Source organism: Parasteatoda tepidariorum, chromosome 8 (genome assembly GCF_982258835.1).
Source record: "Parasteatoda tepidariorum strain Cologne lab strain chromosome 8, Ptep-v5.0, whole genome shotgun sequence".
Lineage (NCBI taxonomy): Eukaryota > Metazoa > Arthropoda > Arachnida > Araneae > Theridiidae > Parasteatoda > Parasteatoda tepidariorum.
The window spans coordinates 50,762,887-50,788,205 of NC_141762.1; the positions used below are offsets into that span (position 1 = coordinate 50,762,887).

At 30.5% G+C, this 25,319-nt stretch overlaps 2 protein-coding genes across 2 annotated transcripts in view; both read left to right on the forward strand.

Annotated features, from left to right (window-relative positions):
* The first annotated feature begins 223 nt into the window (after positions 1-223).
* On the forward strand, positions 224-5,917 carry LOC139425705 (tolloid-like protein 2). The gene is made up of 2 exons (XM_071181410.2): positions 224-918; positions 5,676-5,917. Exons 1-2 carry the CDS (start codon positions 236-238, stop codon positions 5,791-5,793), a joined length of 801 nt encoding a protein of 266 aa, XP_071037511.2. The 5' UTR covers positions 224-235; the 3' UTR covers positions 5,794-5,917.
* LOC139425704 (uncharacterized) overlaps positions 5,832-25,319 on the forward strand; it is a 29,837-nt gene continuing 10,349 nt past the window's right edge. The window contains exons 1-8 of the mRNA XM_071181409.1: positions 5,832-6,002; positions 7,607-7,846; positions 9,895-10,257; positions 13,021-13,125; positions 13,230-13,336; positions 19,637-19,819; positions 21,372-21,428; positions 21,512-21,617. Coding sequence (XP_071037510.1) covers positions 5,924-6,002; positions 7,607-7,846; positions 9,895-10,257; positions 13,021-13,125; positions 13,230-13,336; positions 19,637-19,819; positions 21,372-21,428; positions 21,512-21,617 — 1,240 coding nt within the window. The 5' untranslated portion in view covers positions 5,832-5,923. The remainder of the gene's footprint in view (positions 6,003-7,606; positions 7,847-9,894; positions 10,258-13,020; positions 13,126-13,229; positions 13,337-19,636; positions 19,820-21,371; positions 21,429-21,511; positions 21,618-25,319) is intronic.

Here is a 25,319-nt window from a genome sequence, read left to right on the forward strand (position 1 = left end):
TTTTAAATCAAATAGGAGAATATTTTAATCTTTTTTATAAAAAAAGTTATAAAAGTTTCATTAATAGTTGAGGCATGACTAAAGATAATATTGTCAAAAATATTAAAAAAAAAACTAAACAATGTAAAGTTTTATAATACATTTTTTCTAAAAATAATGATGTACCAACATGTGATCATGATAAAAAAAATAATTCATTCATTTGATTCTTATTTTTACAGAAACCTGCTTCACAATGCTGTTTTCTATGATTCCATTAGTTAAAATGTCAACAAAACTGACAAAACCAGTTATTTTCGTTATACTCATTGAAGGTTTCTTAGTCAAATACACATTCTTAACTCGCTGCAATTTCCATATCACAAAACCGAAAGGAATCATCTCTACACCAAACTTTCCAAATGCATTCCCAACACCGATCAACTGCCAATGGATAATAGAAGCACCATTTGACACCAAAGTGGCAGTTTATTTCACACAATTCTACCTAAAGAAAGGATTCACTGCCACCGAATATAGTCACTACGTTAGAGAAATAAGGAGTGGTGTAGGTCGATTAGATTTTGGTGCTATTAGTGCTAGTTCCGAACCCACTTACCTAGTCAGCAATCAAAGAATTCTGGTGCTAAATATGAGAGTAAGAAACCTGGACAACATCCACCTCCGCGTCAGAGAACATCTTATTGATGTATTTGGTTTCAATATTACTTACGAATTGATTAAAAAGAATGAGAGCATTCGAGAAGATCTTTGCATCAATCACCACTGTTCCTTCACTGGTTATTGTCTGGCCTCTTCGGATTTCGATAATTACAGCTGCGGGTGCTTTGCGAATCATTTTGGAGATGAGTGTCAGTATGATGATGATTGCGGGCCAACTGCTACATCTGGCGTCTGTCAAAATGGAGGTACCTGTCGGTAAGTCATAATTTAGTCATTGTTATTGTTGCCGTCGGCCATTAAGGTAGATGGGGGGCGATTGATCTTGTTTTTCGGTGGTGCCATCTGTGGCCCAAAGTTCGACTTCTGCCACACCCATACGTCACACCCGTTTATAGAGCGCACCCTACATCCATTTTTTCATCCACAGATCGTAATTTTGATCTGAACCAGAGAAAGATCAATCTCCAATTCAGTACCCCCAGAGGTATTGATTTGTTATAGGAACGTGAAGGACCTGACAGATTTTACGCGTACCAGTCACTATTTACTATATGGGGAGTCTTCAGACAGCGGGGATCGAATTCACCTCTTGGACATGGGCTCAATGCCCTACCAACTAGGCTATCCCAGCCCCACATAATAATTCAAACTTTAAAACCCGTTCAAACTCTTAAACGTTCTCACGAACGTGAGTCTAGCCCCCTGCCAAGCAGGCTATCCCGCCAGGTCATAATTTCTCATTTATATTTCAAAATTATTAGCAAGTTCGAGTATGCTTGTTTTTATACACAAGGACAAAGAAAAGTCTCTTTAACCTTTACTGCAATTTAAGGTTTGTATTAAATTTAGTGTTCCACACCATGCAACCATTTTTTGGACCACTCTCAATATTTCGCTTTGGCATCTTCTGCCTTTAATGCGGAATTCATTATTTATTGTATGGGATCGAAAAGATGCTGATAGGATGTTTGAGGACTTTCCAATAGATGAGACACGAGAGAGTGTGTCGAAACGTTATTCCAACCACTTTAAAAAAAAGAGAATTAAGATTGGCGGAATTAGAACAATTGGAAAGTGGATATTTTAAAAACGAAAACTTCGAAGTGAAGTTCAAATCAGTCAACTTCAATATCAGCGGTATGTATTATCATGTTGAAGGTCGAACTTGACATTGCCATAAAGCTTTAGAGGATGTATCTAGTTCTTTTCAAATAACCTTGAGCATAAAAAGCATACCGAAAAATATTTTTCAGATATTTGATTCTACACTAGCTGTCTCGCGGCTATACTTTGAGATGATAGCTCATTTGCATGAAATTGCCAGGGGGTCACAATCAAGTAACTGCTCAATGTAATTTTTACTTTTCCATCTTACACATTGGTATAGTAAATTCTTTCTATGCATTTTTATTTTTAAAGCAATATATATCGGCCTGTGTATGCATGAGGTGAAGTAACTGGTTTTCGTATGAAAATGTACAGTGCACGAAAAAACGGACCACCCTTAATAACTTTTGATCTAATGATCGGATTTTTACGTTCTAGGACTCAATCCTAATGGCTTGAGGAGGTGATCTTAAGTATGCTAATTAATGAGCGCAGACGATATTTTAAGCTATGAAATCATACACAAAAACGTACTTTCTCTAAATAAACTTACCTTTTTTTGACAGATTCGGATTTCTGACCATTAAGTCCACATACTTTGGTCAGGAGAGTTAGCCAGCGTTTGGACCCCATAATGTTAATTTTATTTTATGCGTATTTCGCGACAGCTCGAGAGCATTTTATGTGAATTGAAAACTTTCTTTCACATTATGTAACTCGTTTATCTGAAGATAATTTCATGCAAAGAAACTAATTTTACTTAAAAAAAAATTTATTATTATTTTATTTAATGATAGTCGAAAACATTTTGAATTGTAAGGTATACAATTTTTTACATCATTTCAAAGTACGTAGTTTTCCGTGGCAAAATATAAACGTGGTTGACATCGTTTGTATAGTCCTGAGAAATACTGAGAAACGGGAATATAACATTAAGGGATCCAAACTTTGGATCCCTCTTATGATCAAACTATTGGGACCATATTTCCCAGATTGCGGCTATCCCTTATTTTTTGAGAGTCAGAAATCTCAATCTACCGGGAAAGAAAGGCATGTCTATTCAGAGTCCTTGAACGGGATGTCTATAGAGAATCCAAGAACGGGAAGATCCGTTTATTAGACCAAAAGTTATTCAAGGTGGTCCGTTTATTATTTTTTTTCGCACTGTATAACTAAACAATAGCATCTAGGGTGTATATTGCATTGCTAGAAAATGTAGGCTATGGCATCTAAGTTAGCATGTAGTTATGCTTCTTCTAATTTAGCAATATTTTTCTGTCACTAAATTAAAGAGCTGCATTATTGACATCAAGCTGACTTAAATGTATGCTGCATTAAGTTTATACGCAAAGTTACCGCACTGTATCAGAAATGGAGCTTGCTGATACTTGGAAGAAACTTTATTTTTATGCAACAGCTTTTTGGTTATGTTTCATACATCTGGTATCTGTGTTTAAGCACCTAATTTTATGAAATATTTTGATAATAGTACATTAAATTAAAAATGAATTAATTAACTTGTAATTTTCTTAAGTTGATAAAATACCGCCATTTGAAGAAAAAATATCCCAAATTTACTTCGTTACATATAAAATTCATGTTGTAAGATGATCAAAGAGCTTCTGAATTTTTCGTAACTTGGGATCAAAAAAAGTTTTATTTTTCATTAATTTCTTTGCATTGCTATTTTGATTAAATCATAAAAAGGTACTTTATCTTGAAGCAAATTGTATCCAATGCAAAAACAATATGTTTTTATCCTTTTTTTCTTATCAAATAATTCTTAATTCAAAGAAACATATTGATTCAGTCAAATAAAGAAAACCCATTTTTTTAAGTAACATATCTTGTCTTGTTTTTTAGAAGATGCAGAATAAAGCATGGATTTTTTCAAAAAATAATTACCTGCTAACTCAATGATTGGAAATCAAATAGCTAAACTTTTTATAGTTCATTGTTAAGCATAGATTAAACGGAAAGACAATTGAAAATCGTCACAATGATTGTTTTTTATTAAAAAAAGAAAATTATAAAAGTAAAAAAATAAATGTAATGAGTGCAAATGAATGCAGCCATATGATATACTGTTTTTAATATAGTGATATAAAATATTTCTTGCTCTAATTACAAAAAAAATTTATAAATAAATAAACGCTAGCTTTTTTATCAATAAAATTTTTTTCTATAATAACATACAATTTTCTGTTGTGTACTTAATTAAATATGTGACACTAAGAGTGAAGAGAAAAAAAAGTTTTTAAAAGAAACTATGTTTTTATGATTTGCTGTAAAAAAATAATTGCTAGTTAATCAAACAAGGTTCCTGAAAATACATCTAAGTTTGTTTAAATTGATTTCGAAACTTGGGACATTTTTTGTATAACCTTTGTAAAACGTCCGTTATAGAAGCTTGGGGTATACTCTTTTTTTCCTCTTTTTTACGTAATTTTTTAATACTTTTTCTTAGTTTTTTTCCCTCTTTGGAAATATAAAGCATTTCAGACAAATCAATAGTTAAAAAAATTATATAAACAGTTTAAGTATTTTTTTTTATTTTTTCTCCTTCATCAAGATTTTAAACTGTTTATAATTTCTATTATCTCTTGCATAAGATGAGTTCACGTGATGAAATACAACTTTTTTTGTTCTCAAACTTGAATTACGCACGGGGAAAAAAGTCTTTTAAAATAATCGTACTGCAAGGTGATGACATTTCAAGTAAAAAAACCGCCGTGATTCTAGTAATAAAACCCAAAATATACGGTATTTAAACCTTTCATATGGTAATGGTTTAAGGGACATAATGATTTTCAAAATTATAGTTCTTATTACTACGCATTTAGTGAAAAATTCAAGACAGAAAAGTAAATTTAACTGAATGCATGTTTTATGCATCACACTCTAAGGTATCATTATAAAATTACCACATTTTAAAATACATATTATAAAACCATATTTATTATTCATTTAACAAAATCATTTTTGTATGACTCCAGTAGAATTTACAATGTTTCTTGGCTAAAAATAAGCAGAAACACATTAAAGAAGTCAGAATACGATAAATTTTACCATATTCTGGTAGTTACAATCAAACTTTTTTTCTTAATGTGCGAATCAAATATACTTCATCCAGATATTTAAAGAAGAAGAATAGTAATACTCATAACATATGTTTGAAATGATATTTCCAGTTATCAAATGATATTTTTATAAAAATTGCATAAAGTATAATTAAAACCATGACATCATTGATATTGCATAAGATTTGATTACAATCAACCATTATAAGACTGCGTGTTCTCGTAGCTACAATTCTTGAAAAAATCTGGATGAATCTTCAAATGCATGTTATGTTGATCATGCGGGTAAGATTTCCTTCGAAAAAAAATTCTTTGAAATTTCGGTGGCGTTGTAACTGTTAAAATATAAAAGAATAACAGAATCATTTAAAAGCATTCTGATAAAAGAGTTTTACAATCATTGCCAGCTTCTCCTCGTTGATATAATCAAAACTATCACAATATAGAAAATTCACTGCGTTGATAATGGTTTTGGTGAGATTAGCAATAAAATAAGGTTTCAGAACATGTTATGAAATTTAGTAAATGTGGTAATATTTGGTAATTTTATAATGATATCTTAGAACGTGACATAAAAAAATATTTATTTGGTTGAATTAACGTTTCTGTTTTGCATTTTTAACTAAGTGTGCGGAAATGAGAACTGAAATTTTGAAATCCGGAATTATTCATCAAAATCAGAATGAATAAATAACACTAGAGAATATTATTTTCTACATATTACTAGAGAATATTATATATTTACATATTAGAGAAAACAACAAAATATATTTATATAAGTATATTTTGATATACTTCGAACTTTAACATGTTTTATTTTTCCAGATACTACATTGGATCTTCTATTCGTACTTGTGAATGCTTGCCTGGATATACTGGTGCAAAATGTGAGGAAGCTACAACTAATGAGAAAGCAAATGGTCTGGCTCAACAAACGCAATGAAATAACACTAAAAATGATTTTTTTTTGTTTCAAATATTGTTTTATTAATATTTTTAAGAACATTTAAGTTTTTCTTGAATGGGAAATTTATATATATTTCTTTCGTTTCACAGGCTCCGTTTTAGCGGAAATGAATTGTTATGAAACGTTATATCACACACTTTCAAGTTACAGTATCACACATCCAAACTTTAATTGCAATGAATTTGGTAAGTATATGCTTCTGAAATATATTTATTTATTTCTGTTATTTCATTCTCACTCATTTATGGGACAATTAATATGAAAAATTACATTATTGTATAGTGAAATAAAAACGTCTTAATCATCTTTAACTTTATCAATGTTTCTTTTAGTTATCTTCTGTTTAAGTAAGTTCTGTATTGTGAAAGATTTTTTAATTTACATATTTCAACTGTCAAAATTTTTTCTAAATTTTCTCTATAACAGGAATTAATTTTAAACTTGGTGGCTATCGCCTGTAAGAATGTCGCGATTTGAACTATTTTGGTTTTGATAAATTAATCAAACACTTTTGGTTTATTAAGAACCACTTAGTTTCATCAAAAGGACAGTATGCAAAAAAATAAACGTGACTCTTGGACTTAATCTTAATGCTTTGAGGGGGTGCAATTAAATATACTGATTAGTAAGTACAGATGATATTTTAAGTTACAAATAGAAGTACAAAAACGTACTTTTCCTGAAGCATTCGTTTTTATCGATGGATTAGGATCTCTGACTATTAAAATATAGGGGTTGCCGCAGTCTTGGAAATATGGTACCATTAGTTTTTACAAGAGAGTGTTCGAAAGTTTAGACTTCTAAATGCCTATGTAACTTTTTCCATATTTCAGTATGTCTGAGGAACTTTTTGACTAAATCAAAAATTGTTTGAAAACAAATATAAAATTCGTTTATCCAAAGATAATTTCATAATAAAATAATTTTCAATAATAATGTATTCCTTTATTATTTTATTTTATACAGTCGAAAAATATTGAATTGTATACAAATTTTTTACATCATCTTAAAGAATATAATTTCATGAGACAAAATACAAAATGTGAATGAAATCCATCATTGCCATCATTGCCTTAAATCCTTAGATTTTGAGGTTTTGAAAAGTCATCTTTTTTAAATTTTATTTCTCACGAACAATTCGGCCAATTTCGATCTAGTTTTGTATTTTGTTTCATAAAATTATATTCTTTAAAATGTTGCAAAAATTTTTATAGCTTGCAAATCAAAATTTGTTCGCCCATTATTAAACAACATAATACATTTCTATTAAAAATTACTTTTTACTTAAAATTATCTTCGGATAAATGATTTTCATAATTTTGCTCAAACTCATTCTTAAATTGGTATTAAAATTACTCGAGTTTTGGGGATAAACGCAAAAAGTAAAACTAACAATAAGTTCAAATTTTCGACTGCTCTTCTCGGACCATATTTCTCAGATCGCGGCTATTACCCTTATTTTGGAGGTCAGGAATCCGAATCCGTTGAAACAAAGGACATTTATTCAGAGAAAGTATTTTATTATGTCTGGTTTCGTAACATGAACTATCATCTGCACTAATTAGCATATTTGAGGTCAGTCACTCGTACCATTAGAACTTAAGTCCCAATATGTTTTAAGTCTGATCATTAAATCAAAAGGTTTTCGGGGTGTTTCGTTTATTTTTTGCAAACTCTACAGTGTTATTAGATGATATTATATTTTTTTTCTATAATAGTGCCTCCTTAGGAAGATTCCATAATAATTCTTTTTTATAAAATTTGTATTCATTCATGTTGCGTGTAACAGATGCCAGCCTTTGGCGACTTGAGATATCGGATCCTATGCCCATTGCAGAAGGTGTTCCATTACTAATTGCTTGCATAGTTGTCAATGATTCAAGTGTCAATGTGGTTTGGCTGAAAGATGGATACCCCATTAATTTTAAACTTACATCTGGTCGAGTGTGGAATCTTACAATACCTCGAGACTCTTATGGGCGAGAGACATACCTCCTCGGATTTGATAGAACTCATTCTTTAGATACAGGTGATTTCTAAATTTTTTAAATTTTTTTTTAAATTTTATTTATTTATTATTATTTTTTTTTGCTTTAGGATTAGCTTGATTCAACTTTTGTAATAATTTATCTTTTTAATTACAAAAGGGTTAAAATCACAAAATTTAAAAGCATAAAAAACATGTAATTTCTTAAACAACAAAAAAAAATATCCTTATTCGTTGCTTCTGCTCATAAGATGTTCAAATTTTAGTTTATTCACGATATTTCTTAAAAATTATTTGTATGGACATTTCGATTTCAATTGTATTAGAAGATGATTGATATCGTTGTTCTATTAATATTTACCAATTCAATTCGGCACTTCATTTGTAATTTTATGATTTTTGTTTATGTATTTATTACCTATCATACTAAGTATACTTAGACATAGACGTTTCATTTATAAATTGTTTGGAAAAATACAAAATGATGCAAAATGAGAAAGCTATTGGTTCTGTGAAGGAAACCAGTCGTATTTATTTAGACAGAAAGTTTCGATGAATAGTTTTTTATGAATAGTCTAGTTTTAAATAAAATATCACCTTAAAAGTCAGGAAATTGTTTAAAAAAATAGTCTGCGTAACTCGAAAACGAGAGAATGATTACACCAATGTTTCATGCGATTTCCAATGCTTTGAGATTTTTAATGCGTGCACTACATCAAAACTTACGGGAATAAATTAGATAAATCTGGAGAATTAAATTAGAAATTGGATTGGGACTACGTTTCATCTAGTTTCGATTTAATTACTTCTTATGTGTTGGTTCTTATTAAATCAGACATAGTGTCATTTAAGTTATGCAACTTAAAAATGAGGTATCGACTAATAAACAGTATCTAATACGTTCGTAAATTTTGTTATAAAAAGATCATGATTAGTATAGCTAAATAAGGGTGATTAAACACAGTTTTATATGTTATCATGTTTTATATGTCATTTGTAACATGTGAATTCCATTTTTTAACAGCATTGACAACTCACGGATATCCGTTGATGGAGTATGCCCTATAATGCAGTCGGGTTTGTGATAGGTTACATTCACCTACACTGTGAAAATTCCGGATCAAATTACGCTATAAAGTAACGGGATTTCCGTTTTTTTATTAAGTTCCGTTTTTTAACAGCATTGACAACTCACGGATATCCGTTGATGGAGGATGCCCAATAATGCAGTCGGGTTTGTGATAGGTTACATTCACCTACACTGTGAAAATTCCGGATCAAATTACGCTATGAATTAACGGGATTTCCGTTTTTTTATTAAGTTCCGTTTTTTAACAGCATTGACAACTCACGGATATCCGTTGATGGAAGTTGCCCAATAATGCAGTCGGGCTTATGATGGGTTACATTCTCCTACACTGTGAAAAAATCAGGATCAAATTACGCAATGAAGTAACGGGATTTTCGCTTTTTTTATTAAATTCCGTTCCGATTAAATTCCGTTTTTTAACAGCATTGACAACTCACGGATATCCGTTGATGGAGGTTGCCCAATAATGGAGTCGGGCTTATGATGGGTTACATTCACCTACACTGTGAAAAAATCAGGATCAAATTACGCCATGAAGTAACAGGATTTCCGTTTTTTTTTATTAAATTCCGTTCCGATTAAATTCCGTTTCTTAACAGCAGTGAAAACTCACGGATATTCGTTGATAGAGGTTGCCCTATAATACAGTCAGGTTTATGATAGGTTACATTCACCTACACTGTGTGAAATTCCGGATCAAATTACGCTATGAAGTAGCGTTATTTTGGATGCAGCATCTGCAAAATCAATTTTACTGTAAAATATTATGCCGTCATTTTTACTGCAATTATTTATTTAATTGGAGCAATTCAGTGATTTTACGGTAATCACTGTAAAAAATTACGGATTATCATATTTTTTTATCCCATAACACGCTCTAGTAAAAATAGACCGGCATCCTGACTGCCGGTACTTTTCTCCGTAATTTGATCCAGAATTTTTTACAGTGTGTTTTTATTTCTCCCATTTTGGATTACAGCATATTATTACCTTTATTTAGGGACTATTACTTGCACTTCTAAGACCGAAAAGAAAGATGAAAGCCTGTCGGTGTACATAACTATAAAGCCACTCACAAAACCCTTGGTGACACCACTGGCACTAACTGTACGTAAAGGAAACTCTGCCAATATTACTTGCGTTTCCAAAGATGATATTGAGGGAGATTTTCTGTACACTTGGAGAAAGAACGATTCAGAAATTTCTTCAAGATACGATTCTGAGAAAGCTGAAGATCTATTTCCTGTGGGGACACGAATAATTCTCCGAAATGTATCAGCCTCTGCGAACTATTCATGCATCGTACGTTCACCAACAGGATCTGTACGTAGTTCAAGTACCGTAACAGTAGTCGAAAGTAAAGGTAAATTATTAATTCTTAATAAGAAAAATAGGCATAACATATCTGGATATCTTATTAGAACTGACCGCCAAAGAGCTTAGAGTCAGATCATTTGGCATTTTCGTAGAAGTATTCGATTTGAGTTTTGCCATATATTGACCATAATTATGTACAATATGTGATAAAACTTCTAATTCATAATTTAAATTATAATCTTAGTATTCTAACCAGAGAATATTAATTTGCAAACATTTATAAGAAGTTCATATATCAAGTTCTTAGAAGTTGTTAATCTATAAATATCTTAGTTATCACTCTTTTTTTAATTATTAATACAATGTGAGTTCTCCTAATATCCTTATGGTTTTAGTAAGGAAGCATTTTAATTTTACCATGTGTAGAATAGAAAGCACGACTCGACTGTAAAAAATCCATATTAAATTATGGAATAAAGTATCGGAACATTAGGTGCATCATTCGTAAAATCCATTTTTACCGTAAATATATTACACCGTTAATTAAGTGATTTTGTGGTAATTATTACTGTGAAATATATGGCGTATCAGAGTTTTTGTATCTTTGCATCTTCCAGTAAAAAATGGGTTTTGTGGTAAAAAGTACCTAAACAGTGAGTGTCGGTACTTTTCACCTTGATGTGATCGATTTTTATTTGATCCGAAATTTTTCCATTTGTTTTTTAAAGGCGTATAATTTTATAATGATTGAAAATACTATAAAAATATCATAAAATTAACTACTTATCTTATGCTATTCTTTTTTAATTGTTATTAAAATAAGGTAATAAAAAACAATTTTATTTGACACTAAAATATTTTCTAGCACAATAGGATGTGATAAAATAACCATTAAAAACCTTTCTTCTAGACAAACTAAGTACAGACTTGATGGGTATTTTTTAACGAGTTTTGATACTTTAAAAAGTTTTTAAGTGAAGAAAAAACTAAGTTAATTCAGCGACATATAAGAAAAATTTTGAAAGGCATTTTTATCTGTAACTTAATCTTTATTTTTTGTAGACTTGGCATGATTTGAAAATCGTCTTCACTTTATTTCTAACAGTCTACTGGTTATATCGAAAGATTATAGCTCAGACTCTCAACTTTTATTGGTATTTTGCCGGGTATTTTTGTTTTCTTTCTTACTTCTGTACAGTTTCCTCTTTGGAATCAATTTATATCTGATGATTTTCGTCTCAAAAATAACTGTCAATCTTCATTTTCTTCCTATTCTTTTTTTTTCTTAACTGGGGAAAGGTCTTAAGTTAACTTGGTCTTAAGTTAACTTCTCTCCTTTTGAAGTTTTTTAAAGCATGATTTAAATAATTCTTCTCTTTTTAACGGGTAAGAAAGAATCTTCAAAAATACTCAACTCAATAAATCAACTTAGATAATATCGTGAACTAGCTACACAATAAGTTATCCATTAAATTTCACCTAACTGGCATTTGAAATGTATTTCGAATTCATTTTCATTTTTTCTTAAATATAGGTTAAAATAACTTTTTCTGATATTTTTTGTTTAGATGTAAATCCTTTTACAATGTGCCCAAAAATTCAATGGTAAATGAGTAGCTAGCGATACTTCTTAGCATTTACCTAAGCAGATGCTGAGCGCTTCAAGCATCTTTCATGTTTGAGGCTCCATTATGACTTCTTTGTGGCAGAATGTTTTGAACAAAAACATATTAAATTTTCAGTTAATATATATTTGGTTGATAAATAATTTCCACGAGATTTGTCTGGGGTCTTTTTAACCCATTTCGGAGTGTTTTAGAGTGAGTATGACTTGAATTTCCCATGGATGCTGTGCGTGTTGCTTGAGATAGTTTAAATGAAAAGCTAAAGAGATCATAAAGTAAGGTTAAATAGTACCAACCCAATTGCTATCATGAGATTTGTACATAATATTGATTTTTTTGGTGTAAATAAAATTTTAATTCAAGAAATCAAGCTCAACTAGGAATTTTGTTTTGTTAGAAATTAAATGATAATTATGAGGGCATCCTGTGAGGTACGGCTTAGATCTATTATTAAATCTTTATAGTGCCGCAATGGACTGATCGTAAAGACACGGCTTCCAATAGAACACCGATGTCAAGTATCAGTGACTGCGATCAGTAAGCGAGTGCGTAACAATTTTGATCAGCTTGCGCACAGATCGAAGGTGCGCGATATTGGTCCTCGTTAAACTGTTCTACCATAAAGTGCTCCACTTCATCCACAGGTCTTCAGGCTACCAAAGCAGAGGAGTCATCCCCTCTGCAGAAGATCAAAATTGCGGTGGCATGTCCTCAGATCATCCTCTGGGATGTTTCCTAGACCTTTGCCAATAGCCCATTGTGCAGGTCTAGTGTGACGTAACTAAATTACCTACCTACCTTATAAGCAACATAACCTTTAAAAATTTACAAACATATAATAAATAAGGTAGTATAGTTAAACTAAAAGGCGCGACGGCCCTTAGAGGGTCAAGACCAACTTTGCCCATCTCAGTTTTCTTGACCTTGGCCTCAGAGTGCTGGAGCAGATATTGCTGTTGGGTGATCAATCGAACGCGAAACCCCCAGTGTTTAGTCCCCAAGTATGATTGGTACTCATTTTATCGACCCACTTAAGAGATGAAAGGCTGAGTCAACCTTGTTCGGCCCGAGGTTCAAACCCAGGACCTGTGGTACGAGAAGAGCTACCATATAGAGGAACAAACATTTATTTTTGAATCTTTGAAAATCAATGCAATGATTTTAAAAATGCATTTTTTTTCTAGATTTTTCCTCAAAAACTTGCAAGCAAAATAAGAGTCACGGTATTCGTTGGAAGACAACTGCTGCCGGTATGATTGATATTCACATGTGTCCAAATGGCTATGAAGGTTAAAGTCATATTTTTTTAAAAATCATTTTGAAAGCTAAAAATTTAAAACTTTAACGTTTTAAAGAAGAAATGACACACAACACCTTTGCTTTTTTTGCTTAGGACAAGTCTCTAGAAAATGCATAGTATGTTCTACAAGAAAAGTTATATGGGATAAACCAGACTTCTCACAGTGCCTTTCAAATGAACTGTTAGAAATAAAAAAAGAGGTACTCAAGTATAATATTTGACTTATTTTATTTACTGTTATATTTTGTGATTTATTAAAAATACAATTCAAATCATTAAGTGCATTTTTTTCCAATAGTCTGCTTGATAAAAATGACTAGTATGGTGTAAGAATTTGTAATCTGGGTACCAATTTTATGAAGAAAGAAGAAGATTCAGGGGTGCCATTTTATATTGGTGATGGATATTCAGGTGGGGTTGAAGTTTGTATTTGGTATAGTGGACTAGTTGAAGATATTGACAAATTGAAGATTGCGATGAAAACAGAAGGGTGATGAAAAGAATACTTGAACTGGATCATATTTAATAAAAAGGCTTTTATTTTATGTATAGTATTTGTAGAGCTCGAGATACAAAACTAAATATTATCCATAAATTTCAGTTGAATCAGTTTTGCATAGTAATATTAAAATAGGTCAGGCCATGGGAGACAATCCCCACGACCTGCCTAATCAAAAGCCAAATTAAAAAGTACCTGTAAATTGTTCCCAGCGGACACAGAAGCATTGGTAGGAGATCCAAAATTGGCGATTTATTAAAATATAGCATAGCCAAAACAAGGCCAACCAGCATATCAATATAGAGTTAAAATAATACCTTGGCGATCACGAGTCGCCAACAAATTTATGTGAATTATTACAACCATGCAACCGAAACATTTAGCCGTTGGAAAATTAGAATAAAAAGTTATAAATAGATTTTTGTTTTCGATTAAAGGCGACAGTGAATATATAAGTCTGCATTAGTAATGAAATAAAAAAAGTATCCGTTACATTGATCTGGAAGAGAAGAAATAAATATTTTATGTTTGTTTTAAAAAGATTAAGTTTGTGATTTATTTTTAAATATAATTCTTCTATTAATAGAAATCAGCTTAAGTAATAAGAAATATTTTAAAAGATAGAAAATAAATATGTGTATGCCAATTATGGCATCAGACAAACTATTAAATTTGTGTTGTTGTTTTTAATGATATTTCGACAAGCCAAGTTCTCCAGTCATTAGCCTGTGGCGAGTTAACTCAGGAAGGTATACTTTTCATTTGACAAGAGAGCACCGTGCACTGAAGCACGGTGCTCTCTTGTGCACCGTGCACGGTGTCTTGTCTCTGCTGTGCACTGAAGCTCCAGTCATTAGCCTGTGGCGAGTTAGCTCAGGAAGGTATAGGGGAGAGTGGGGTCAATTGTAACAGGGTACGATTGTAACAGAGCAAAAATTTCGAGTGTCGGGTTCTAGATTTGGTTCCTAGGTGGCGCACAAGGTGTATTTAATAAATCTACATGTACACCCCTGATGGCAACCATTTTTATGTACTTTTGAAAGAGTTACATCACAAAAGATATTTTCACGCCACGCAAGTACTTTTTTTGGTATTAGAATATTATATTGTAACAAAGTAATTTTGTTTAAACAAATAAAAATTAGTAACCGAATATGTAAGTGGACACTTTAATTAACATTTCAATAAAAAAAAAAGATTAGTTTTGCTAATTAACTAGCATTGTTTTTAACAAATGAAGCTGAAATGGCGTCTTGGGGACAATTGTAACAATAAGTAAAGGGACGATTGTAACAGCTGAAAATAAATAATCTTATGTTTACAAACCATTACTTAACTCTTTAAGAACCACCAATAGTTTCCTGTATCATTTATATTATGTTGCATGTGCATTATTTATTTGTCACCTTTCACAGCATAAATTAAAATTTTTAACCCCTTAAAGTTAAAAGTTTAACCCTTTAGGTTTCTGCTCATTATTATTTTTACTCCTAAAATATCACTACTATTTTGATCAATAAAAAAATATATCACAACTATGATAATATGTATAATTAACTATGTTTTAGTTGAATTTATGAACTGTTACAATTGACCCCGTAAATGGGGACAATTGTAACAACTGCACGACTGTCAAAAATTGTTAATAACTAATATAATAATATTTAAAATCAGGTATTTATTTTTTTTCTAGTAGAGGATAGTCTACTTTACTCGTCTGTCAATTAATACTAATAATATATTGAATTTTTTGTTAGCTAAAAATAGTTAAGTAAAAAATGTTACAATTGACCCCACTCTCCCCTACTTTTCATTTGACAAGAGAGCACCGTGCACTGTTACCACAAAAATTTGGGTTGTGCTGTGATCAATATATTAACTTTGGTAACCGTGTTACTCAGATTAAAAAAAAATCAACGAAGAAATTATTTGAAACATTTAATATTTACAACCAATTTCATTAAAACTCTAATTTTCAAACAAAAACGAACTCAAATAATTTCCAAATACTATCAAGTAGATATCGCATATTTCCAAATCATTAGTTACTTCAGGTTTAAAATTTAGCAACACAAAATTATATTTTCAATGAAATGTAATTAAACATATAAGCCTCAATATTCTAATATTCCAAATCCAGTAAAAACAATTAAGAATAAAAGGCACACTTATCTTAAAATCTACTGAAAGTAATTAAAAATAAAAATCACAATATTCTCTAAATGCTGTAAATTCGATTAAAAATAAAAGGCGCATTTATCTTAAATTCTAGTAGAAGCAATAAAAAGTCAAGGTAAAGTATTCTTTTGAAACTGTACTAAATCGAACTTAGAGTTTACAAATTCAAATCAAATTACGGACCAAATTCCTGGAACGTTCACCGGTATTGCCGCCAGTCTCGTGGATCAGGTCAACATTCCAGTTTCTGATAGACAGCGCACTCAAACTCTTTTCAGGCTTCCTTCTAACATGGCAGTAAGCACCCGTGGATCAACAGACTTCAAGCATCGGAACGCCTCAGATAGGAAAACAGATTTGGACTTAGCGGCTCCGTCCTAACTCAGCTCAACACTGTCATTCATCAACTTAGCGGCTTCGGCCTAACTTCACTCAAAACGTCCGCTCATTCACTCAGCGGCTCCGCCTTTAGCTCATCATCATCTCAGCCATTCTTCACCACCTTTTATCCTTGTGACAGCAAGGCGAAAGAATCTTAAACCGACCTTTTCTCATACGAGCAGCAGCGCAACATCAGTGAACGTCACAATAAAAAAAAAGTTCCATGATAAAAACAGTCACAAATTAAGTAATACTTTATAAAAGTGATAAAACAATACTAATTAGATATAAATAAACTTAAATACACATAATTCAATCCAAACATATCAGTTTAAAAAGATAATTAAAATTTAAGAAAAATATTACTATTGTGAAATTTAAAACTTATAATAGTGGTGCCACCTGGAGGCAAATCATGTTTTACACCATCAAAACTTAAGAAGAATTCGCTAATAAGCAGAGATAACCAGTGCAGTCATCTATTGAGGAAATCAGCGAGCTATTTCCGCTGAAAAAGTAACCCATCATTAAAAGTTTTTTTTTAAAAAAAATACAATAAATTTCTATTTATTACAACCGTGGGAATAAAATACTTCTTAGCTCCAATAATCCACGGATATAGGGCACAGCCACTCATTCGTGAGGCCACTTCCTAAGTTTAAACATAGATCTGAAGGAGAGGAAAATTTTCCTCAGATCCTTTCTCCCATGGTACGACAGGTTACGGTACGACTCAGTGACCGACTACAGGGCTTTTCATGTTTCAGATTTTACGAGCACGTATATCGCATGTACTTGACGGGTCTTAGTGGAGTAGAGGATCGAAGCTCGGTCTCTCAGGAGCGGAGTCCAATTCCCTAACTACTGGGCTACCGCGTTCTATTAAATTTGTAACTAGTAGGGAACCGATTATCCGGATCGATCGGGACCATCGCCATTCCGGATAACTGATTTTTCCGGTTTTCTGAATTACCTGTTGAACCCAACTAAAAAAAAAAAAAAATATTTGGAAATAATCTTAAAAAGAAGAAAAAACGATAAAGTAATACACTACTGATTATTTCCAAAATGATGATAACATCTTTCAAAAAAGAAAGAAAAATCCTAACATCTTATGAGGAAAAAAACATTTTTTCAGAAAAATGGAGTGCAAATTTATCAAATTTCGTTCCGGTTTTTTGGTTTTCCGGTTTTCTGATTTCCGGATAATGGGTTCTGTAGTGCAGTATGAAACACATTTTTCTTGATTTTAATTGCACAATCAAGTTTCTAAGCATTCGAAACTTTATTTAAATGTAAAAAAATCATTGAACTGTTGATTTTGTTTAATTTTTTAATCCTGAAAAAGATACTTTTAAAACACATGCTTCTACTCGACTTGTACTTGAATTACTGAATAAATAAATATCTGTAGGCACAAAATATTTGATTAATTAAAAAAGTGGAAAAAAAAGCATAAAACTCTCAAAATATCTGCAATTACAGAGATTTAAATAAATTTCCAAGAATCAACTTAAATTAAAATTTTCAGCCGAGTTTTTTCACTGTGCTTACATTATGGTTATATTTTTTAGAAAACCTTAAGATTATGCTTTTTCCAAATGATTTTGAAGATGAATACTCAAATATCGGTTTTCATTTTTCAAAAATATACAGTTAAAAGTAAGTTCGACGTTTCAACAAATAAAAGAGGCTAATTTAGCTGCCTCACCAATACACTATTTCCCTGTCTAATATGAGATATAATCGGATAACATATAACCAAATAATATATAACCAGATACGAACCGGAATATAACCCTAATATAGATATAGCCAGATTTTCATGCAAATACTGCAGGTAAAAATGACACTGTTTTCATGCAGAACCGTAAGTGATTTTATAGATATTATAACAATGTAAATGTACTTTTAGAAGCACTAAACGCATGCTGTAGCTAATTGTTGAACAAAGTACTGGGTTATCTTTTTTAACCGATGTTTAAATAATAGCTTTAACAAGCTTTCGGTGAAAAATCGGCTTAAAAAAAGGTTACTTCAAGAGTCCTTAGGATCGAATCGCAGTTTCTCACAATAACAGCTAAGTTCTTTTAACTTCAAAGCGATCATGACTCAAATCTGCGCCTTGTGACTTCCAATCCGAGTTTTATTATGAAATATTTAAACATGTTTTCTTTTTATAAATAGTTTTATAGCATAAAGTGGAATTAAATTTTTAAAAAAAATCGCATCAATGACCTGGTGCTGTATTGTATGACAGGTAATTGTTAATTTAGTATTATTTCGAAAAATATATGAGAAGATAAACTTTAAAAAAAATACAATTATCAAATAAAAAAAATAAGCTTTTGATCATCAGTAATTGTTTAATTCAACATTTAAAAAAAATACGTAAATGTTGCAACGAGGAGTTTTTAAAAATCTAAAAATACTTCACGAATAATCCTTGCTTTATATAATAAGTACGAACACAAACATTACTGTTTTTAATAGTATTTAGTGGTTTTGAGGGGAAAATAAAAATTCTGTTACTTTAATTGCAATAGTGAATGCGCTTAGTGCCTTTAACATTTACTACTACATTTACAATAGATTAAATCATGCATGAAGTGCAACCCTTTTAAATTTTCTTGATACCATTTTTTTGAAAAATAAATATGGTGAAATTAGTTGCTCTTTTCAGTTAGCAACGTTTTTGATGAAAATGTCCTTTGCCGTTAGGAAAATTGTGTATTAATTGTTTTTTTTTTGATAAAAACATCAGTTTATATTATATAAATATCGTCTATTACAGTTTATATTGCATTCCAAAATGATTATTGATATAAGAAATGATTAAGAATTATTAATAATGAAAGTTAGATCTAAGTTAGAATTATTAAAAATGATTGTTGATGTAAAAGTTTGAATTATAATGTGGAGATGGGATAGCCTGGTTGGTAGGGTGTTGAGCCAATGTCCAAGAGGTTAATTCGATCCCCGCCTGCTGAAGACTCCCCATATAGTAAATGGTGACTTGTGCATGTTAAACTTATCGGGTCAGGTCACAAAGTCTTCCATGTTCCCATAACAAATCATACCTCTCAGGGTACTGAATTGGAGATTAATCGTTCTCTGGTTCAGGTCTGTACTACGATCTGTGGTTGAATGAATGGATGTATGAATGGATGTATGAATGGATGTATGAATGTATGATGTATAAATGGATGTAGCCCTAAGAACGGTTTGAGACGTATGCGTGTGGCAGAAGTCGAATTCTTGTCCATAGACAGTGCCACTAGTAAGCAAGAAGAATCACACCCTCTTTACCTTAATGGCATAGAACAACAGCAACAATTATTGTGTGTTCTGATTATTTATATGAATGCGTTGATTTTTATGCATGCTGATTATTAGTATGAAGGTTTTCTTAATGCATACTGATTTATTCACTTTTTGATAGTTTGATCGTAGAAGAATGGGCTTCCAGTCAAAATCAATACACACCGTTTTAATGAGTCTTCTTCATTTTTTAAACACGAAATCAAGAGACATGCGCAGTTCAGAAGGTGAACCCATAGTCAATATTCTATGTAGTGCTGATTTCAACATGTTTTTCACTGACAATTTTGAAACTAACTGGCACGTAAGTATCTATAAATTACTATAAATACTAGAAGTTTTTTAATTACACAGTCTTCAAATCGAAAGCTCTATTTATTTTAAATGAATCGAGTAGAGCTGTATTAAAATGGAAACTATAAATTTCAGTAACTTGTTAGACTAAAGCAATTTGCTCGGCAAAATTTCTAATCATTCTGTTGCAAAAATGAATTTCTATAACTAACTAGGCAAAAAGATTCGGCGGATTTTGATACAGTGATCCTGTTCAATCTTGCATAATTTAATACTTGAAACATGATAAAAATTTTAAACTTACATAAGTTTATTTCGTGACAAATTAATGATATATTCTGCTACACTGTAAAAATTTCTGGGTAAAATAACGGAGAAGTGACAGTTATTTGGATGTATCATCCATTTCAGCAAAAAATCTATTTTGCAGTAATATTAATTTAATTATAGTAATTCAGTGATTTGAAGGTAATTATTACTGTATTACGTTATATCTGATCTTTTTTGTTTCGTAACAGGCTCCAGTAAAAATAGATTTTACCGTAAAAAGTACCGAAACTTTTCACCATAATTTGATCTGGAATGTTTTACAGTATAGCAGTTTAGGAAGCAATTAAAATTTTTATTGTCATCAAGCCCAGAGTTTCAGTTAAAAATTTGAGCACTTCAGTCTATCAAAAAGTGGTCGAAATTTCTATTTCAAAATTTCAGCCTCACCCTACGCACTAATAATAAGTAATTTCAACCAATTTAAGCATTTATTAAGTAGATCTTTTCTTGAAAATTATGTTTAGTGAATAGTAGATTGTATTTTATTGATTTGTAATGTTGTGCGATTCTCAGTTGTATCTTCAGAAGAAAACTGAAAAAGCATGTGTGTACGGAACAGGCTTGAAAAGCTCCGGAAAAAAATCAACATTTTGAGAATATTGATAATAGTAATCACTATTTTCAGAGTCACTTCTTGTAACTATTAATTTTATTGTTTTCTATTATTGCTTTGTTTTTATGTTATATGAAATAGACAAATTCATGAGAAAAGTATGAAAAACAAATATCACAGTTTTTCAGTAAATACATTTGCATCTAGTATACGAGTATTCAGTATTTGAATTCCAATTAGTTCGTTTTTATATTTGAGAAAAATTTCTGATAAACGAATGAAAATTCAAGTAAAATTACAAATAGATATTATTTGAATATCCTGCACAATAGTTTTCTTTCACATTAAAAATTCAGTTTCATTTTCCATTGAAACTCTAATATGTTTGCTTTAAAATATAAAACTAACTTTTTGCTGCAACATATTTCGTGTCGTCTTAAATAATTCTATTTTGAATTGAATCATAGACTACTTTTGATCCAAAAAGAAATAAAGCACATAGAAATCAATTTGAAACTCAACTCTAAAAACATGATAATTTTTTTTATTTCTGAAAATATTTTGAACCTAAACTTAAAAATTTTTTATTAGTAAATACTTTTCAATAATCGAATGTAAATTGGAACCAAATAACATGGATTTACGCACGACAAACAGTAATAAGTTATATTTATTTCAGATGCTTTTGGAAATATTTTCGCTACTGTTCACTAATTCTTTGGTTCTTCATACCTATGTAAGTACTTTGATCTAAAATTACTGTATCATATGTGTGAAATAAGATAAAGAATTAGAGCTTCATTTCACTCAAATCTGCAGGAGAGGATGAAACTTATGAGTGCGATTCAAAATATTACGATGTTGTTTGCTGACGCCACTCAAGACCAAATATGGAAAATTCAAAACTTTGAAAATGAATGCTTAGGTATGCACAAACTTTTAGTATTTTTTTTTTACTTCTTTATTTCATTTACGAAACTATTTTTAGATTGCAGTTATAATTTATTTAATATTTGAGTAACTATAATGGAAAACCTGCCAATTGCTATTTACTCGAGACCCAATAGTTGCTAAAATAAATAAATAAATTTGTCGTAATATGAAAAACCTGGGAAACCATCCCCTGCTCAAAGCGCTTGTCTAGATCCTATTCCATTGCTAATGCTCTGCGAAGAAAAGTAATGTTTAATCTAATATATATAATTCTCTTACGTGGCTCCCAAATTTTGGCTGTATTTCTTTTCCACCGGTGGCAACGTTTGCTTTGTTTTGTTTACGTTACTATTTCTCTTACACGGCGAATCGACCAATGATTGCAGCTAAAAATGTCACATGCCAAATCTAGATGAGGTGGCTCAACATATAGCGCTTTTAAAAACGGAAACTGAAATAACCAGAGAGCATCAGCTGCGGCAATCTCATACTATTAAGCTAGGCAGAAGTGAGTAGTCTTTGTCGATAGATCTCTATTTTAGTATTTTGTCGAAAGCGCTTTTTTTCACGAATTTATATCTTGCGAATTTATTTGACGATTTTTGATTTATATCACGAATTATACTATAGCACATTTCTAATGGGTTTAACGAATTACATGTCATTTATTTGAATTCAAATTTATCTTAATGACTTAGTATTTACTAAAAAGATGTAATTTTTTTTTAAAAAAAGTTTATATATGGATTTGGATGATTGTTTTGAATTCTTAGAATTTTGTACATTTTCAATGTACCTAAGTTAATAGCGAGTGAAGCGATCTTGGTTTGCGAAGCAAACCATATAAGATTGCGTTGCAATTTTCGGGGGTTGGCGAGCGTTAGCGAGCAGGGGGCACAACACTCTAGTTTTAATAATTTAAACATTTTTCTTTTTCATTCAATATTACATAATAAAATGATTTCAATTTTATGCATTCAGATAAATTGTTTTTGTGAAAAATTTTGAGTTTTTTACGTACATCAAAAAAACGCGAAAGATATGAATGACTGAGCATCGTGCCACTTTCAAAGAATAAAACAAATATTTTAAAAAAATTTCGAGAGAAGAAAATTTTGAACGAAAAAATATGATAGATGATAATCGATTTGTTTCATTTCATCATACTCCATTTTTTATACAAATGGTTCAAAATCAATAAACTTCATTATTTTACTCCCTGAGACGTTGTAATTTACTTTTTCTTTTTATTTATTTAGATACTTAAATAGTACGTACATTTAATCAACAATGATCAATAAAGAAAAAGAAAAAATCTTTTAACGCCCTTTTAAACATGGAAATGAAAAAAAAGAACTTGATGGTCCCTATTTAATATTTTTTCCTCAACTTGTTCTCTAATTAGTGCATTCTTAATTCTCAAAATAACTGTTCAAATCTATTTTTTATATTATGAATAATTTTAATTATTTTGTACTTTAATTACTAAGCGTAAAGATGTAGATATTTCTTGAAATATTTTTATATTAACAAGGCTTCTGGCGGACAAATATGAATATAATTTTATTTTGAGAAAGAGGCAATTGAAATAATAATAATAACATCTGCTTCTTAAAAGGCACTCCCTCAGCTGAGACTATTTAGTGTAGAATATGTTTGAGTTAAGAATAGAAAATAAAAATTGTAATCGATAAATTATTTTGATTTCATAAATTCCTTTGACGAATTACGAGTTTATTTGACGATTTTTGATTTATATCACGAATTATACTATAGCACATTTCTAATAGGTTGAACGAATTACATGTCATTTATTTGAATTCACATTTATTTTAATGACTTAGTATTTACTAAAAAGATGTAATTTTTAAAAAAAAAATTTTTTTTTATGGATTTGAATGATTGTTTTGAATTCTTAGAATTTTGTACCTAAGTTAGTAGCGAACAAGCTTGGTTTGTGAAGCAAACCATATAAGATTGCGTAGCAATTTTCGCGGGTAAGCGAGCATTAGCGAGCGTGGGGCGCAGCCCACTAGTTTACTAGAATATGGTAATATTTGCCACGTTTCAGTCCTTATGGGAAACCTAAATATTCGATAATTTTTACGAGGTGCTTTGTTAATGGTTTTGATAAAATTTGCAATAAAATATGATTTCATAATCTGTGGTAAGATTTGGAAAATGTGGTAATATTTGGTACTTTTGTCATGATACATAGCATAAAAACCATTTATATGGTTAAATTTGCTTTTCTCGTGCTGTTTATTTTACTAAACGCGTAGTAATAGGAACTATACTTTTCAAAACCAGAATTTCCAGAAACTGTTACTGAAGATTTACCAAATGAATGGCTTAAGTATCGTATATTTTAGTTTCACTAATCAAAACTATAATTTTCCTTTTACCAGAAGTGTCATTACCATACGCTATGGTGATCCTACCATATATTTTTTCTCATTGCAGAAAAGCACATCTCACGAATTGAAACCACCACTGTGACAAACACTCAATCAAACATGAGATAGTTTTTTTTTTTTCTTTTTTTTTGGAGAAGGTCAAGAATTTAACAAATGTTAACAAACAAGCATAAAAAAGCAATTTAATAAACATATAACAAATTAAATTTTTATTTCTTGCCTCTTAGTTATGTTACTATTTGTGTCATTATTATGCCATGTTCTATTATTTGTGTCTTTATTATGTAATGCTTCATTGTTTGTTTCATTACTATGTTATGTTTTATCGCTTTGCTTCAATATTATGTTACGTTTTCTTGCTTGTCTCATTGAAAATGTCATCATTCGTACTTGATTTTTATCTGATCAAATTTTATTTCGAAATTATATTTTTATATAAGCCATGAGGCTTCTCCCCATGCTCCCTTCGCTCTCCAATCCTCATGGTTGCTTTACATTCATCACTAATTTTTATCCTAAATATCACTATTTTTCAAAAAAAGAGAATTCGGTTAAGAAAATATGCAACTGTTATGATTTAATTAGAGGGCATTTTATTAACATGTTAATCATAACCGAATAATCAGCGTTTACTTGGATTTAAAAAATAATTATCGGTATTTGAAAAAACATATCCAAATATAGGGATACAGATTATGTGACGTAAAAAAAATAAATAAATAAGAAGTAATTTTTTACTCTTTAATAATTGAAAGTGATAGCCTAAATATTGCATAACATTCCAATGTGAAAACGACTTTTTCTCTATTGAGTCTTGTAGTTTCGAAGATGACAATGTAAATATTAAGGTTTATTTCTTACAACATCTAATCTTTTTTTTCATATTTTTTTAACTCTATTTATTCATTTATTTTTTTATGCTATTTTTGACATCAAGTAAAGCCCAAGAATGTAAAACAGAGATCTTGAATAATCATTATTTTAATCAAAAAAGTTTTGAAAAATTTGTGGAAAAAAAAACAGCAATTTCAGAAAATATTTCATTAATAAAAATGTCATGTCAAATTTCAACTCTGTTGTTGCGTTTTAGTGGCTTCAGAAGATTAACAGTTGATAATTCTAAAATTGTTAATTGAATCTTATCGCTTTTATACCACTGTATTCTTTGTACACTTTTTATAAACGCATTCATTCGCAATTTTGAATTTCCAAGTTTTATTGTTTTTGCGTAGCAAACAGAATGTAACGTAAAGTAAAAGGAAATTTTCAAAAAAATT

Coding starts and splice junctions, on each gene's coding strand:
- LOC139425705 (XM_071181410.2), top strand. CDS start 236: ATGCTGTTTTCTATGATTCCATTAGTTAAAATGTCAACAAAACTGACA. Junction 919..5,675: donor CAAAATGGAGGTACCTGTCG/GTAAGTCATAAT, acceptor TTATTTTTCCAG/ATACTACATTGGATCTTCTA.